Source organism: Urocitellus parryii, chromosome 5 (genome assembly GCF_045843805.1).
Source record: "Urocitellus parryii isolate mUroPar1 chromosome 5, mUroPar1.hap1, whole genome shotgun sequence".
NCBI classification, from domain to species: Eukaryota; Metazoa; Chordata; class Mammalia; order Rodentia; family Sciuridae; genus Urocitellus; species Urocitellus parryii.
The window spans coordinates 15,594,619-15,612,917 of NC_135535.1; the positions used below are offsets into that span (position 1 = coordinate 15,594,619).

At 38.3% G+C, this 18,299-nt stretch overlaps 1 protein-coding gene across 3 annotated transcripts in view; it reads right to left on the minus strand.

The window, feature by feature from the left end:
• Window positions 1-4,728: 4,728 nt before the first annotated feature.
• The window catches only part of Tcp11l2 (t-complex 11 like 2), a 38,863-nt gene continuing 25,292 nt past the window's right edge, over window positions 4,729-18,299 (minus strand). For all 3 annotated transcript variants that reach the window (XM_026397763.2, XM_026397773.2, XM_026397782.2), the window contains exons 7-10: window positions 16,220-16,407; window positions 15,834-16,015; window positions 11,828-12,000; window positions 4,729-7,097 (exon numbers count right to left, since the gene is read on the minus strand). In XM_026397763.2, the coding sequence (XP_026253548.1) occupies window positions 6,853-7,097; window positions 11,828-12,000; window positions 15,834-16,015; window positions 16,220-16,407 (788 nt within the window). In that variant the 3' untranslated portion in view covers window positions 4,729-6,852. The remainder of the gene's footprint in view (window positions 7,098-11,827; window positions 12,001-15,833; window positions 16,016-16,219; window positions 16,408-18,299) is intronic.

An 18,299-nucleotide genomic window follows, 5' to 3' on the forward strand; every position in this document is an offset into this window, starting at 1 on the left:
CTTGTGATTTGTTTTCTGCTGTCACTGATGTTTTGAATAGAGGACCAAGAGATCCTAGAGGGAAAAAATGGTTAACATCTTGGCACACACTGCCATCCCTTACATATAAAATGTTGTGGTAGGGCTGGGGTTGTGGCTCAAGCGGTAGCGCGCTCGCCTGGCATGCGTGCAACCCGGGTTCGATCCTCAGCACCACATACCAACAAAAGATGTTGTGTCCGCCGAGAACTAAAAAAGAAATATTAAAAAATTTCTCTCTCTCTCCTCTTTCACTCTCTCTTTAAAAAAAAAAAAATGTTGTGGTAGCCATATGAGAAGTAAACCAATGCATGGGACAGAGGTAGGAGAATGGGAGGAGGCACTGATGATGGAAGAGCAAGGAAAAGGAGAAGGCAGAAGAGTCCCAGTTGGCTCTGGAATATAAGGGAAAGCTTCCACTTACCAAGTGTGACTCCTTGCCAGGCATTGGAATCTACCCTTTATAAACATGTTCTCTAGTCAAATGGTCAATCCCTGGGGCATAAATATGGTTATCCCCACTTGACAAGTGAAAGACTAAGATTCATAGTGGTTAAGCAATATTTGCCCAAGTACATTTGGAATTTAAGTCCATAATTATCTGACCACTGTATTTAATACTACAATGAAAGCATGGGGAGACGGATCAATGGCATTTCAACAGTCAGCAACAGCATGAGGGCTTTAAAGTACATTCTACCACATCCAGGCAACTGAGAATGGTTCTCATGTAGGGCATGTCAAGGGACATGTCTGTAGATGCTGATAGAAAGATCCAGGAGAGCCAGGCTTTAATTGGCTTTAATCCATGTTAAAGAAATTGGACCTTGTTCTGAGAAGCCTCAACATGAAGATAATAAGAGAAAAAATATATACCTTCTCTGAAAGGTTAATAAAATAGGTACTTGTCACTCCGTTTTTCTGTATGCTTAACAAAACACTGTTGAAATCTTGAGAACTGTTTGCTAATCTTGTTCCCAGAATGTGCTGTCCCCAACTGCCAGACTGCAGAATGCACTCCCTCACTCGGTTGCAGGCAAACCGCCCACTGGCCCTGACCCATCAATGAACTTCCCTCCCTGCCCTCTCCAAGAAAAGTATATAAGCTCTGCTTAAGCTGTTCTCAGGGCTCTCTCTGCTCTATTCAAGTGAGCTCTGAGCCCCAGCATACTGGTCCCCCAATAAACCCCTTGCTGTTGCATGAGACAGTCTCTTGGTGGTCTCTTCCTCCGACGCTCGCCCGACCTTTACTGAGAAGCCTCAACATGAAGATAATAGAGAAAAAATATATACCTTCTCTTCTTAAAACCTTGGTTCAGACTAGATTGTGTTCAGTCTTGATTTCTACACCTGGATAAATTTAAATATATAGAACTGGAGAAGACCAGAAGCAGCATCAGAGAAAGGATTCAACACTGAAAAGGCAAGGATAGAAAGGGTCCCTGCATTCTGTCATTTCACAAACAGCAAGGTAAGAGAGAATGTGGACCAAAGTTTCTAAGTACTGTAAGCAGAGAATATTTTGCATTTTGAGCAAGACTTGTAAGTTCAAAAATCTTCAGCTGCCTGACATTCCCACAGTCCTCTGAAAAGTTTTGCTTTACATGATGTGTCCTTATCATCCTGTGAAAACCAGTAGGGCCATGTATCCCCCACAGACAGCCCCATAGGCTAGATCTGAGAGGGCCAAGGACGTTTATCATGAGAACCTTACCCAACGCAGGGATATGTTCATAGTAACTAGTGGCAAACAAACTCAATCATATTCTCTGTTGGGACATTTTTAATTAAGTTACACAGAAAGGAAGGACAGAAACAGAAGTTGAGAAGTAAATGCCAAGTCAGCATTTGGTAGCATCTTAACACTGAGAAATGCTTCTTGTTGGATGCTCAGAGGAGCCGCTATAACAGGTAGATAAGAGCACTCATTCAAGAGTTAGACTCCTTCCTTAGGTTCACTTAGCAGATCTGTGACCTTGGGCAAGTTCCTTAGCCTCTGAGTCTCATTTTGCATATATGAAAATGTCAGTCTGCCTGAAAGCAAGTTGGTAGTTATATAATTTATATAAAGTACTTAGGAAGTCCATGACATATGGTAAGTGCTCAGTGGCTATTATTATTACATTCTAAAAGATATATTCAGCTTTTCCAGCACACCTGAAATTGCAACTGCTGAGACAGGATTACCTGGTTTCTTTTATTCTTCATAAAGCCTTATAAAAACTCTGTTTCTTTCCCTTGAAATCTGAAAGAGATGAACGTAGTAAGCTTAGAATTTACAAGAAAAAGTCATTCCAAAAATAGTGAATGAGAGGAAACAAGCTATAATACAAAGAAATTTTTGAAATTTTAGATGGAATCATGAAGATTAAACTCATAATTGGTTACTAATGAAATTAAAATACATTGTGTTTTGTCACTGTCCTTTGAAGTTGGCATCAAGGACAACAACCACGGCCCTCCACCTACCCTTGAGTTTCTCTGCCAATGACAATATTGGGCTTAATGAACCGTGGCTCTGATGAGATATGATAATTTTTGTCCTTATGTAGCTAAGTACTTAATCATTGCATCTCAAAGTACTAAAACCCTTTGAAGCTTGAAAGAGATTTAGTACTCATAAATTATAGTTACTATAATGTATTCTGAATACATTATACTTTAGAGTTTGCAGACAATTTCAAATACATCTCATTTGATCCTCAGAATACTTCTGTGAGGTAAACAGGTTGTCTGGTAGACAGGTAGGATAGAAAACTCAGATTCAGGGAGATTAAAAGACTGACTTGGGTTCGCATACCTATTAAGTTGTAGAAGTAACTCAAACTCAGATCTCATGACCCTCAGTCCCATGCTACTTTTTACTGAGCAATGAGTGGACAACTTTGGAACTTAACACCCCTAGAAGGCTGAACTTTGATTTTGAGAAAGATACAAGTGAGAAGTTTAAAAAAAAAAAAAAAGCTTGCACAAAAGGTGTCCCTCCACATGCCCATAGCATCCTTGGCTAATCAACCATAGAACCCCATTAATTATCCTAAACCTGGCTTCAAAGTCCCCTCCACAAAGTGTTCTAGGGAGTTACCACCAAAGGTCAGAGCAGGCACCAGTTTTCAACTTATTTCCCTAAAAAGAAAGTTTACTGGGGCTCATTCAAGGAAGCTAGAAAGAACTGAGGCAGAGACTAACTAATGCTTACCCATATGCAAGCCAATATCTTTCTCCTGGGCACATGTGCAGCCTCCCTTGCAGTCAAATAAGGCCACATGATTGAATACTGCCAGTGGGACATGAGTGGAAATGGAAAATCCTTTTCTTTCTCCATCTATTCAGTGAATGGAGAGAATTCTGAAGACAGTAGAGTCTCAAAATGGATGAAAGTTGGGTCTCTGGATGGCTGAATGGAGTAGGTGTACCTCCATTTCACCCTCTGTTTTTTTTCTCTCATTTATTTTATTGGATTGTATGGAGATATTTTGAAAGAGGAGAGTTGGGGGGGGGGAGATTCTGGGACAGGGGCCATTTTCACTACTTGCAGAAGGCTGTCACTGATTCCAGAAGACTCAAGGAGACACCAGGACTCCCTCACTGAGTGGAAAGGTTTTCATTTATTTATTTCAGAGAATATAGCATGCTGAGGGCTTTTCTGGTTCCTTTGAACTATGATTGCTTATTTGGAAGCCACAGAGACTTTAGAGCAGTTCATCCACACATTCTAATAAAGGTTCACTTCTACATCCTTCCTTAGGAATTATTCTTTTTTTAAAAAATCACTTTCAGAAATACTGCTGTTTTGTGTGGTCTGCTCATACAAATTTCTTAAGAACTTCATGACTGGTGGTTTTGGTGGGTTTCTTTTTCTGCTCCTCAGCAGGAAAATCCCAAATAGGTTGACTTTAGTGGGATCCCAGGAGTATAAGAGTCAACTATCTATTAGAGCCTGGGTGCTTGATCTAGACTCACTCAAATAAATGTCATCGTCTGGAACTTTAAGTTTTATGTAAATGAGGCAAAACAACAAACACATTTCAGAAATCAATCTCAGAAGCCACAGCAGAAACCAGCATAGCTAGATTCCTGCAATTAGGATTACTTTGGTTCCTACCCATTTCCTAGCCTGATTCCTCTGATTAAATGGATTCTATGAGGTATTCCACACACCCCAAAAAACTCCTCCACTGCTTCAGTTACCCAGAGTCTATTTCTATTGTTCACATATGTGTTCCTGTATGAGTGCATATGTGTATGACAACTTATGCTAGTCCCTGGGCTCCCCATTTTTCCAAATGCTGTACCCACTGTGCACTTGGTCTGTTGTGCTTTTTCCTTTCTTGACTTCTTGGCAAATTTCTATGTAGCCTTCATGTTTTAGCACAAGAATTATCTTCTCCACAAAACATAGTTTGATGATCATTAGCACTAATAATATTTATTCTATAAATGTTATTGTATTTTTACTAGATTATAAACTTCTTCAGGACAGCATTTGTCTATGCATCTCTGTATGAAAGCTGGGATACTTCTTGGCACATAGCAGAGGCTCAACAGGAATCTGTTAGCCGAATGGTGCTGGCTGGCTGACTGAATGAATGAACATGACTTGATATTTGCAAGGCTCTGGCAGTGAGCATGAGAATCTCGATAGAACAACTATAATTAATATCCCACCCCCAGGCTACCCAAAAGTAGTTAGAAAAGAGAGACACTGGCTATTTTGAAATAATTTTTAATGTTTTCAAATTTAGTGAGTACACACAGTATACGTTTTAGCAAGAATGAAAATGTGTGTATTGGTGTTTAATAAAATTTACACTACAAAACAAGATGATGTCAGAAAAATCTCAAAAGTAGAAGTAAACATTTAAGTAAAACTAAGTAAACAATATGCTAAGGGATATGATTTTAAAATACTAGTAAAGGTAGTTGCCTAAATCCAGACTTGAGACACTGAGATTTACTTTGCCATGTTAAAAAAAAGAAAAAAAATCAGAATGCCCTTTATTTTATATACATTTTTAAAAATGTTTGCACATTGTTTTCCTGCAGACAACTGCAGTATAATCAAGTATATAAATGAGTTATCAGCTGGATTCCAATCTGAAAATAAAAATATACACCACTGTTAAGCATACAGTTCACCTCAGAAAGCGACAACAACAAAACATCACACTATGTATGCATTACATTTCTACTGGTAGACCCACCCAGCCACCCATGCCCCAAAATAAGCCTAGCTGAAAACTACTTCAGCTTCAGAGAAAATGAAAACCGAAGTCTCCAGCACCTTATGGTTTCTAAGCACAGGGAAACATGGTAGAGGGGAGTGAGGGAGAACAAAATGGGCAAGTCCATGATGTGCTCTTCAGTAAAGTCCACTTGTGCACAGCTGCTTTAACACACAGAATGTCTGACTTGTGTATGGGGCATTGTGGGGAAAAAATGATATTCAGAATTTCATAAAATTTTGGCATATTCTTCAAAATTCAAAAATTGGAGATAATTTATTCACACAATCATTTCCTGGAACTTCATAAAATAATGAAAATAACACCATAATGGTGGAGAATGTGGCAAGTAAAAGGAGGTTGGGAGAGAGGAATATTCATTTTACTTCCTCTTCTCACCCAAATTACTAATTTTATGGGTCCCTGGAAAACAAACAAAAAATCCAAAATGTATTTTAGCAACTAAAGCACTTTATAGACTGAGTACTTACTTTAACACACTAAAGGGAGTACGTAATTCCAGCATAAGCCAACTTTTCTAAAATCCCAGCGACAACCAGAGCCCATCTGTATAAGTTCTGATTAGTGCTCCAAAATGGCAAATAATAATGCTACTTAAAAGAGCACCATGGTTATAAGAAGGTAAGGATTTATTCAGCACAAAAGGCATTTGCCAGTTAAATTATAATGGTGAAGAAATTCAAAGTTCACCTGTTTCTGAACTTCATGGAGAATGGGATCTCATTTTATTATTATTAATTTTCCTTCTTCTTATAAGGAAACCAATTCAAATCATCCCTGATTTACATAAAAATATTAAAATCTTATATAAACCTGTCTATGGCCTGAGAAATTTAAGGAAATTCACTAAGAGATTTGTGCTAAAACTGTTTCTCTCAGAGAGCAGGTTAATTTTTAAAAAGACATCAACCTCTAAAATAAATTTTTTTAAGGAAAGGATTTGTTTCTATTTTCACTAAATAAGAATGATTTTATCTAAAAGTTTATACATAGCATTAAAATGCATTTAATAAATTTAACTTCTAAATAAATACTGACAATTGGTATCACAAAATATGGTTTGGTACATTTGGTGAATGTGAGGACTTACCATTAAGTTTCTATTATACATTAATAAAAATGAAATTATACACTTCATATACAATTATGCGTTACTTCACTTCATTTATTCAGAACATCAGTTGCCTTGAATATTCTCACAACTTTCAAACCCTTTAAAAAGTTGTACCAAAATTAAAAATCATTAGATTTGATAGTGACAAATGAGAAAAACAACTCCTTATCAGCTGAATGAATAAGTCATATAAAAACGCTTAGGAAAACAAGTATTATATAGGTAATATAATTAATTACAAATTGCTTTTTGTTCATTACAAATGTCTGTTTTAAACTTGAAGGTGATGCAAAAGTAAGGTTTATGTGATATGTGTGTCTTCTGTAACGCTGACATTACCAGATTACATATGCTTGGGCTAACACTGCACCACAGACAGTACTAAGAATGTGCCATATCTATAATGCCATTGATGGTTATGGACTGGGTACCAAAGTGCTGGATTTCCCATCTCGTCTCCAATGTCAGTTGTCTTCAGTTGGTTGGAGATGAAGCATTTACCTTCCCCACAGCTTCCTCAATAAAGAGCAGCTTCCGAAGTATATTTGCATAAAATGGTCCATACACTTGTTTGTTGAGATTCACGATGTTTGCATATTGACAGCCTAATGCTTCTAGCTCTTGCTGAATGATAGTAAGGCCTCCTGGCACAGGAGGCATGCATTTTTGAGAGCTTGGAAGACAAAGTAGGCTTTTCATGTATAGTTGGATTCGTTTATCTGAAGGGAAAAAAAAAAAAGATATCTTCATCTGTCCCATTATTTAAGAACACAATTTGGGGGGAAGGGGAATGGAGGACTGAACCCAGGGCCTGGAAAATGCTAGGCAAGTACTCTATTACTAAACTACATACCCAGCCCTTTATTTATTTTGAGACAGCATATCATTAAGTTGCCCAGGCTAGCCTCCAACTTGAGATCCTCCAGCCTCAGCCTCCCAAATAGCTGGGATAACAGGCATGTGCTAAATACATAATTTTAAAAACAAGTAACTGTAGTAAGTTGATTGCAATAATGCTCCCAATTCTTTACCCATTTTTGCAGCCAGATGGTATTAAAATTCCTCCCATCAAGGGATAGAATATATTTCCCCATCCTTCAAACCTAGACTGGCCTATGACTTGCTTTGCCTAGGCCTCAAGAGGGACCATTTATGCCCACTCTCTCCACCTATCATTGCCATGTGACAAGGCTGAGCTTGTAGAGGATGAGATCAAGTAGAGAGAAAACTAGTTGTTCCATCTGAGACTATCCTAGATCAGCCTGGAGCCATCAACTCCCGAACACCTGAGAGAGTCCAGCAATGACCAGCAGGACTACCAACCTGAGACACAGCTGACCATAGATGCATGAATGCTCCAACAAGACCAGAAGAACTACCCAACTGCCCCCACAGACTTCTGTATAGTAATAATGCTTTTATTTTATTTTTTAAGCTATGGAGTTTGAGGATAACTTGTTATTCAGCAATAGTTGACTAAATTAAAAAAAAAAACATTGAGCACTTGTGGGGAATCTTTTACAAAAAAAAATCCTTCATGGCCACAATTTATGCAGTTACATAAACTGAAGCTTAGCTTGTTAACTGGTTCTGCCAGCATGGCCCTCTCTATGATTTTTGGTTTTGTTCTTCATTTGTTTGGTTTGGTTTATTTTTAAAAAATAGAAGTAACTTAAAAACAGGGAGTTTCACAATGATATCCAAATTTTTGTTTCTTCATGAAAAATATAGAGCTCTATCACATTTAAGGGTCCAATTTACCACATGGCAAGGGTGACCACACACCTAGGTTTTCCCAAGACAGTCCAAGTTTACACCTGTTGTTGCAGTATAATTAAAAACAGCACTCTCAAAAGTTGTCCTTGTTTGGACAATAAATTATACAGTCATCTTGCACAAGGTAACTGAAGCACTGAAGAAGAGCCACCCCAATGAGCAGTGCAGTTTGCCACCTTCCGAATGATGTAATGCTCCAGTTGTTTCCAGTCTGAAACAACTGCATGAAAGCATGCAAATGCATACATTCATCAGGCTGCAGCCATACTGGACAACTAGTACAAAGCAAACTAGGCCTGCTACAGCTCATGTGACTGCAAGGACTCTCTCTGTTTACTAAAAATACACTGCATCAAATATGGACAACTGTGACATTAATGAAGCTCTTTATCTTCAATACTTCTCCCCTAAATCACATGTTCCAGTCAGATCCAACCTACACCTCAAACTTTCCAACATCCAAGTATTAGAATTGTTCTCTTAACAAAATGCCCTTTTATCTCATCTCATCTCCACTCAGAGTCAGAACATCCCTCCATGTTGGGCCAAAGTTACCTCCTTGCGGTGGCTTTCCCTAGTGTTTACTATCACTATCATGCCATAACACTGCCAGGTAAGCATGTTTCTCTTTCCTGCCTTAGACCCGGCACCCCTGAGGGTGAGGGCTATGTCTCTTTTATCTTTATATTCCTGGTCTGGCATGAAGCAGATACATCAAAAATGCTCAATGAACTTCAGTGGGAATGGAATGAAAAAGGTTGATGAAGATAAATACCAAACTGAAAACAACAGAGCCAGGGATGAAAGGGACTGGCAAAGGCAGTCGCAAATAACTTAGGTCTTATCTGTGACATTTCAAGAAAAATAGATTATTCACGTATCACTTGGACAATTGAAAATTACTTTTTAAAAAGTGCAGAAGGCTACAGGCATGCAAATAATCTACACAACAGATAGTCCATAAATAATTTTATAATCCATAAATAATTTTACCTGGCTTTTGTTCACATTTGAAAATAAATTGGTTTGAAAGAAAATTCCCTTTCTAATGATCATTTCAAAAGGTTAAGAACACAGTGGGAAGTACAATCCCTTTGGAAAATGAATAGCACATCAACTAAGCACACAGGAGATAGACTATGGACACTCTGAACAGGGAGGAAACCCGTGGCTAATGAAGTTGAACCTTCCTTGTATGCCAAGGATCTCTCTAAGTGCTTAATTTACTCTAGCCCAAATGCATTCAGGAAACGCAGAATTAACTGTGTACTAAGTTTCCCTTTAGACTGGTTGCTTGACTCTCATAGGTTTCATCACAGATATTGTCTAAACATTTTCTTGCATGAAGGTTTAAAAAATGAAGTCCTTTCAAAATTGCTATTACACCAAAAGTGATTCTGTTTCCTCGGTTTTAAGGAGAAGATTAAAGTGACAGGAGCATTTGTTCAGTTAGGAGCAGTCAGAATCCCTGCCAAAGGCGTGTCCTTGGCTTCGGAGCCAAAGGAGAGATACTCCAGTGAGTCACTCAAGTTGCTAGGCCAACAATATTCTGAGTGAGGTTAAAAAATGCTTTCAATTTGCAAAAGAAAAGGAAAGTTGACTGGGGAGAGCTCAGTAGACCAAAGCTGCTTTCCTGGATTTTAAAAGGCATCTCCTGCCACCTTTCCCTCTCCCTTCTGACACTGCCAGGACTTTTCTCATCAATGCAAAAACACAGGGCCCATAGTGACACTCTAGCCAACTGCAGCAGGGCTCTAGCTCTGACTGAGGTGCCAGTCAGAGCAGTTAGGAATATGAGCTCTGGAGTCAGACAGGCTAAGTTAGAATCACAACTCTGCCCTAGCTAACTATGTGACCCTAGGGGAGAGTTACTTAACCTCTCTAGATCTCCCAAACGTTCACCCATTCTACAAGTACTTAATCAAATGTCATCTACGGACTCAGCATTGTACAGGGATACAGCCAGGAAGAAACATCTACTCTGTCCTCATTTGCTGCTAGTGGGGATCTAGCAGTATGTGGCAAAGACTAGACAGTGTTTAAGTCCCCATTCTACTCCTCTCCTCCTAGGAACACAATCTCCAGGATTTACACTATTCAGCTGGAGACTACATACTGTGAGGACAGATGCAAATCAGAAGAGGCAGGTACACAGGTGAGAACTGTCACAGGTGTCCGTGTCACTATTATAAACTGACCCCTCTAAGCAGCAGCTTCTCCTGACACCCCAAATGTTGTAGTGCTGCTCTTTCCTGGGAGCAGGGTTGAATGAAGCCTTGAGCCACCCAAGTAGTTTTGTACAGACTGATCCCCAGCATTCCATGTCCCCAGAGTGAGGATGAGAAAAAACACTTGAGAACCTCAAAAATAAAATAAAATAAAATATGTCTGTCTTCGTAGGGTACTCAGTGTTGTTGTAACTAGAAAACTTGCAAGTTAATACTAGAATGTCAGTATATTTTAATTCTACACTCTTCCTCCTCCTAGTGTTTCTTCTTCAACTTCTGCAGCAGGCACCTGCTTTTTACCTCACCCGAGCCTCTTCCCCTTCTCAAGGTCATAGTGCCCTAATTTTATTTAGGAAACTATTTCTTCCCTTTTCTCATCAGATATTATAGGTAAAGCAGACTGTTCCTAGATTCAGAAACTGAGCACATGACTCAAGTTTAAGTTTCTCCCCCACAACCTAGAGTTAGGCCAAGTGGAGTCAACAAAATTCAGTGCTGGGGTCATTGTTTGAGCTAACAGAGAAGCAGACTCCTTGTTTTTGCTTGACTTAACCATGGACAGAGTAGGCTGAAGAGGAAGCCATCTTGCTGTCATGAGAAGAGCTATAGGTAGAAGGCGGCAGAGTGGGGAGGTGAAGCTGGGAAGCTAGTGAACTCTGATTAAACTGAACTGCTGGTCTTTTCAGTTATGTGAGATAACAAATGTTCTCTTTGCTTCAAGTAGTTTCAAAGTTTAGATTCTTTGTCACAGGTAGCAGAAAAAGGCCTAACAATCTGTACTTCCTCAACTCACCAACATGGCTTGACACTAAGACATTGTCCTGGCCAACAAGTACAAAAAGAGGTCACCTGGCACACTTCCCAGATTCCCAGTCTTTTTGCATTTTGTCCCTCCTGACCAAGAAGGATGCCTCAGTTCCCTTAGGGTGGCTCACAGCAGAATCAACATCTACTTTCTATGAACATATTGCTATCTGGTTTGAATTGTGTATTGGTATATTATTTTAATGTTACTAGCAGCATTGTATCACTTTCTTCATAACATCTATTGGCTGGATAAAGACAGTAGGCCCTGAAACACCCCCACTCACCCCACTATACAAGATTCAGTGAATCCCGATCTTTGAAAATATTAATATTTATTTATATTTTTAAAATTTATCCTCCAAAGCCAATATAAATTGAATATTCTCTATCTAAAATATTTGAAGTCAGCTGTGTTTCAGATATTACATTTTTTTTGGATTTGGGAATATTTGTATGGATTTTACTGGATGAACATTCTTGATTTGAAAATATAAAATCTGAAATGCTCCAGAACTGAAACTTTTGTTAATGTGCTTAAGACTAAAATATGACTGACCTTTAAAATTAGTCAAAAACAGCAAGTTAAAGCAAATTGGAACAGAAGCAGAAACCAATTTTTTAAAAAATGAGCAACTCACCAATCAAGGACCAGATAGAATTGTCCTCCTCTTGAATGCTTGAAAATTGACCTATGAGATTAGCTTGAACCTCAGCGTTTAAAGTGGGTAAACCTCTCTCTGTCAGGGTCTTGTTAACCTCAACACAAGTCTGAACACCGATGGAATTCAGGGCTTCCTTCAAGTTAAATGTCCTACAAAAATAAAATGATACCCCTTTAGGGAAAGTTTTTGTTCTTCAGGTTTTTTTTTTTAAATATACCAACTTATTTCAGATGTCTACCAATTTTTTCTTATACCAACAATAATTACTTCTAGAATAAACTTAGAAAGTAGTAACTCCTTCCAACCACTAACTCTCCCAATATACCAGAATTTTTTTTTTAAAGAGAGAGAGAGAGAGGAGAGAGAAAGAGAAATTCTTTTTAATCTTTATTTTATTAGTTTTTGGCAGACACAACTTCTTTGTTTGTATGTGGTGCTGAGGACCGAACCCGCGCCACACGCATGCCAGGCGAGCGTGCTACCGCTTGAGCCACATCCCCAGCCCAATATACCAGAATTTAAAATGCATAAAACCACTCAGTTGTGTACAGTGTCTTAATAGTATGGACCAAAATATGTAGTCCCTGAAATAAGTCTGCAACTCTATTTACATATAGGTTATCAGAAAGGGACAGAAAATACAAATTTACTTCTTGAAATAAACATGTTGTTCTAAGTGGATCCATTCATACATTTCTTTTATTTATTTATTTATTTTTATTTTTTTAAAGAGAGAGTGAGAGAGGGGACAGAGAGAGAGAGAGAGAGAGAGAGAGAGAGAGAGAGAGAGAATTTTTAATATTTATTTTTTAGTTCTCGGCGGACACAACATCTTTGTTGGTATGTGGTGCTGAGGATCGAACCCGGGTTGCACGCATGCCAGGTGAGCGCGCTACCGCTTGAGCCACATCCCCAGCCCCATACATTTCTTTTAAATGTGCTTGGAAAATGAGGCAGAATCAATTCATTTTTCTATGTCTGAGCAGAAAATCTATAACACCAATCAAAAACAATGAAGATATTCACAGGTAAATTACCTAAAACTCTTGACTGATCAAGACCAAAGAAAATAAACTCCTCCCCATTATTACTTTCAAATAATTTAAAAGTAATTTCAAGTATACAGAGGGCCCTGAAAATTGTAAAAAGCAATTAAGAAGTAGGTTATTTCATAGGTAAGGAGAAAAGGTAGTAAGGGCAGGCATGTATTAGATTCATACTCTTAAGGAATGCTAATTGCAAATTATACTTCACCATACAAAAAAGATCTTTAAGATGACTATTTGAAAAATGGGAATTAAAGGATAAGACAAAGGGGCTGGCATTGTGGCTCAGTGGTAGAGCGCTCGCCTAGCATGGGCCAGGCACTGGGTTCGATCCTCAGCACTGCATAAAAATAAATAAATAAAATAAAGGTATTGTGTCCAACTATGACTAAAAAAAAACTTAAAAAAAAAGGATAAGACAAAGACCAATGATAGGAAGCAGCACAATGGAGTGAATTAGAACATAAGTCATGGTGTCATGCAAACCTTGGTACAAATCCTGGTTCTACCAGTGAACTTGCTATATGCCTATATTAGCTTTTTGCAGATTGCTTAGCAAGTGCTCAATGAGAAGAAGAGAAAAAATGATATCATTATTGGCATCATTAACAGCAATAAAAAATAAGTCCTTTATGTTCTGCCTTGACTTGAATCTGTTATACTTCCACATTGGACTTGCCCTTGAGGTTCTTACAACCCTGGGGCAGACTGTGGCAAAAATTTTACTCCTGACTTTTTATCTACTACAAAGTACTGCACTAGCTTTCAATCAGTGAATTCTCATTCTAAATGAAAAATTAAATTGTAGCATAATCCAAGTCTTCCTATTCACAATGAAGGAAAAACTCCTGCTCATTTTTGAGATGCATCATCAAACCAAATATAAATGACATATGACTCTATTAGCTATTGGGACCATCTGCTTTTTCATATTACAGATGTTATTGCCCCATCCATAATGAGGCTATTGAGAAATGACTGCATTCATTTCTTAATAAAGGAAAATATTAAATTAAACAGCCAGATAAAGCTATAAACAGGATGGTTTAACAACTAAACAATTATTAATAGCCTACCCTCATCAAGCACAATATATGCTAGATACCGATACTAAGTGCTTTATAAATCATCTTTTTAAAAGTTTTAGTTATGATACAACACCAGGATATACCTAGACATAATCAAAAAAGCATGGACCCCAACCCACTGTGATTCAGTTTTCAGCACTTCCCATCTCCCCCATTCCCACCCCCTCCCTCCATTCTGCCAATCCCTCTTCAATCCATTTACAGCTTATTTATTATTTTTTAAAATTAGTGTCCTGTGGATACACCAGATGCCAGGACCCACGTGCCACAACCATGCACGGACATACAAAAGTTGGGTCAGGGGCTGGGGTTGGGTTCAGTGGTGGAGCCCTTGCCTCGCACTAGGTTTGATCCTTAGAACCACATTAAAAAAAAGTTTGGTCAGACTCATTCCACTGCTCTTCCCTTTTCTGGACCCTTCTTCTTCCTCCTCAAACCCCTTAATCTACTCTATTAATCTTCTATTTTGATCAAATTCCCTCTCCCCTTTTTTCCTTCCTCCTTTTTTTTTTTTAATCTTCCCCCTCCCCTTATTTCAGATTAGCTTCCACATATCAGAGAAAACAATGAATCACCTTAAGTTCTCACAATTCCAAGGTAGGTACAATTATTGTTCTCCTTTTACATAGAAAGAAAGGCTCAGAGTGGATTCAGGAATTTATTCACACATACTGAACAGGACCCTAACAGAGATGGGATTTAAACACTGGTTTGCCTGACCTGAAAGCCTGTCCTCCTGGTAACCAGGTTCTATATTCTCCACTTTAATAAGCAAGTAGAACTGGATGTTCAGTAAACTTAAAAATAAATATTTCTGAAAAGCAATGGGTTACTCAGAGTGAGAAAATGTTAAACCAGGTGTGAAATCAGAGGATATGTTTTTTTTTTCTTTTTCCTTTTCCAATTATAGAGCCTGGTTCCTGGAATGTGAAATAAATGAACATGGCAGGTTCATGCAGAATCAGCAGAAAGGACAGGGCTTTGAGACAATCAGACCAGGGCTCAGGCCTTGGATTTCCCTTTTCTATTTGTGTAGCACAAGGCCAATTCTATTCTTTCTCTAATTTTCAGCTCAAAATGGGAAGTTTGGATCCTATAACCATTCAGGTTCCTATTGTAGAATTTTATCAAGTAATTTATGTGTTCTTTGAGTATCGAGTGGAAGGCTTGGTACATAAAGAGGACATGTCCCTGAAAACACCTGGAAGGCAAACCAGCAGGAGGAGCTGACCCAAATAAGACGCACAAAAACATCTGGTCATTTGATGAAAGTAGGAATTTTCTGACTTGAATAGGATTTCAATGCAATGACCTACATGCAAAATCTAAATGGGATTCTTTCATTCAGTGGAAGTATCCTATTGGAAATAAATTTACCAAAAACAAAACATTGTCTAGACTTCAGTCACATCTTTGAAGGACAGAATTGTCCCCACTTCTAAAGACTTCATAGCAGGTTGGATTGGTGAACTCAGTAAAAATTTCACTGCAGAAAAACAATGGAATAAGAAAAATTGAACCTGCTGAGACCTCTTTGATAGGACTCTTCTGAACATGGGGCTCAGAGGATTTCTGTTTTTTGTTTTTGCCACAGTACTCTCAAAATACTACCATGTTAAGTAGCAGCACTACACTCATCCTGGAAAACACCTCTCCCGCCTATGAAAGGACATTTAAAACTTAAGAGATATTAAAAGGAATTGTAGAAAGAGAAGGTATAAGATAAGCTTCTCTAAAGCACAGTCCTGAATATCACATCCAGATGTCCAGGGTTATTCTTGGTTCTCTGAAACACATGCACAAGAGCCTTAATATAAGAGCAAACTGATACAAACACTTGGAACTTACTGTTTGTTCATGCCTTCAAGTAGAACAGCTGAAATCCTTTTTAACCTGTTTGTAAGCTCAGGGAAGCCTTCTGTAACAGCCCCCACCATATTCTTGGTAATTAGGGACAGGCAGGCAATAATTTTCAATTGATTCAGCTTTTCTGTCAGTTCCTGAAGTCGTGCTCCATCTGTCACAAGTGTCTGTATATTTATTTGAAATGTAAAAATGAAAAGGCAACACAATACCATTAAAACATAAAATAAGCAATGTCATATCCAAACTCCCATTTTTATCTGATTTCAGTAAAGTCATTAAACCACATACAACAAAGACAAGTCAATTCTAAGTTAGAACTTAAGAATTAAAATACTGGAAAACTTTAGGGAAGAAAAAAATTTACTTACCTCCGGTAAGTCTTTTTTCTGATAATCCCACTTTAACAGTTTCAAGTAACTATTATTTAGCACCACTGTAGGACTCAAGCTTGGTTTGGAGATATTTTCAGCCCCAGGAGTTAAAGCAGACTCAGAAAGAGAAAGTAATTCTTCATTTACAGATTCTTTTATCCATTCTGTAGTTTGATCAAGAGCACCTAAGAATAAAAAGGCCAGAATTTGTCCCATAGCTGACTGTCCCTTCATTGGTATATTCCACATGACAGATGCCACGTTAGGTAATAAGCATGAATAGAAAGACACAATCACCTCCCTAGTCCAGATGGGGAGACAGTCCTGTAAGCTAACAATTAATTATAACAGGATGTGACGAATGCTAGAGGCACAGAAGGAGAGGAAGAAGCAGAGATTGTCCAGTAGAGGGTCTAAGGAGGAGTTCCATAAGTGACACACGAAGATAAAAAAAGGAGGAGGAAAGGGCTGGCATTCTAGGCAAGAATACTCACACAAAGAGCTGGAAAAGACAGCAGGTGGCACATTCTGCATGCTACCAGCAAATCTGTATTTCTGGTCCATAATGAACTAAAAGAAAGAGTGGCAGCAGATGGCACTGGATGGATAGTCAGAAATGAGCTCACAAATGACCTTGAGTTTTATGCTGATAAGGTATTTAAACTAATAGCATTAATTATGAAATATTTTGGGGTCCTGGGTATTTCTGAGTGTTTGATAAGAGCTATACTTTTCTTTAAAATGATATTGAGAAATGACTACATTAATTTCTTAATAAAGGAACATATTAAATGAAACAACCAGATTCAATAAATTGATACATGAGAAACACTTAGAACCATTTTGGTATACAGGAAATGTATAGTAAGTTTTAGCAATTATTATATTAACTCACTTAACTCTCCATACATCTTTAGAGAGGGGATTGCCATCTCCACTTGAATTGGTTTTGATGTCTGAAGCTCAGGAGGTCCTAGACAGAGGTTCCTTCCCTGTCATGTAACAGCTACCTCACTACTGAAATTACCTGAGATGGAAGTGATCCCCAGGGCAAAAAAGAATGGGTAGGCTGATCAGTGAATTTTTCAAGACAGGCTTTTTTGGGGAACCTGACTTTATTATTATTTTAAGGACCAGTTAGTGCAGCTAGATTGAGGGAAGGGAATCTCAGCAGATACTCTAAAGAAAAGCTAATGCTTTTTAAGAGAAGAGGCTATCAAGAAAACACACAGAAACTAAAAATCTAGTTCACTCAGGATAATCCTTAGAATTTAGCAAGGGCTATTATAGAAGGGAAAGTGAGAGAAGAAGTGGTAAGAAGAGATCAATGACCTTAAGTCTCATGATTAACATACTAATGTGACTTGAAAGAATGTGTACCAATGTCTGATTAGGTTGCCCTTTCACTTTAAACAAATTTATTTATCAAGTTCAATTCCTGTGTATTAAAAATATGGATCACTGGAGATGAGATTTTGAATTCATTTAATTTTAAGCATATGCCACTTAAATATTACTATAGTATAGATTATCATCAGATGCTTAAGAGTTATCATTTTCTAAATATTAGTAGTTTCTGTTGACAAATAACTACACCCCAAACAACTTGCTCCAAAAGGTGCCTCTGCAAGTGCTTGTTTCTGTAGGTGAAGACAGCCCTCTTCAGAGAATGGAAAGAAAGCAAGAAAAGGAAGGCACCTACCATCCACCTTGACTTACTGAAGTACACCACTTCCAAATACAAAACAACCCTCTTGGGCTCAATTGCCAGCAGACTTCCTTATTTACTGAAGCCCCTGGCTCATGAAGATATTTCTTTGATCCATACATTCCAACTCTTCACCTACAACAGGGTGCTTCAATCTTGGAACTACTGACATTTTGGGCTGGATAATTCTTTGCTGTGGAGCACTGTCCATTCCTAGCCCCTACCTACTTGATGCCAGTAGTACTCCATGCCCCCCAAACTCCCTCACCTCCTGACCCCTGGCTAGGTTGGAACAACCAAAAGTATTTCTAGACATGGTTCCATGTCCTATGGGGATGGAGCAAGGAGGGGCTAAATCACTCCTATTTG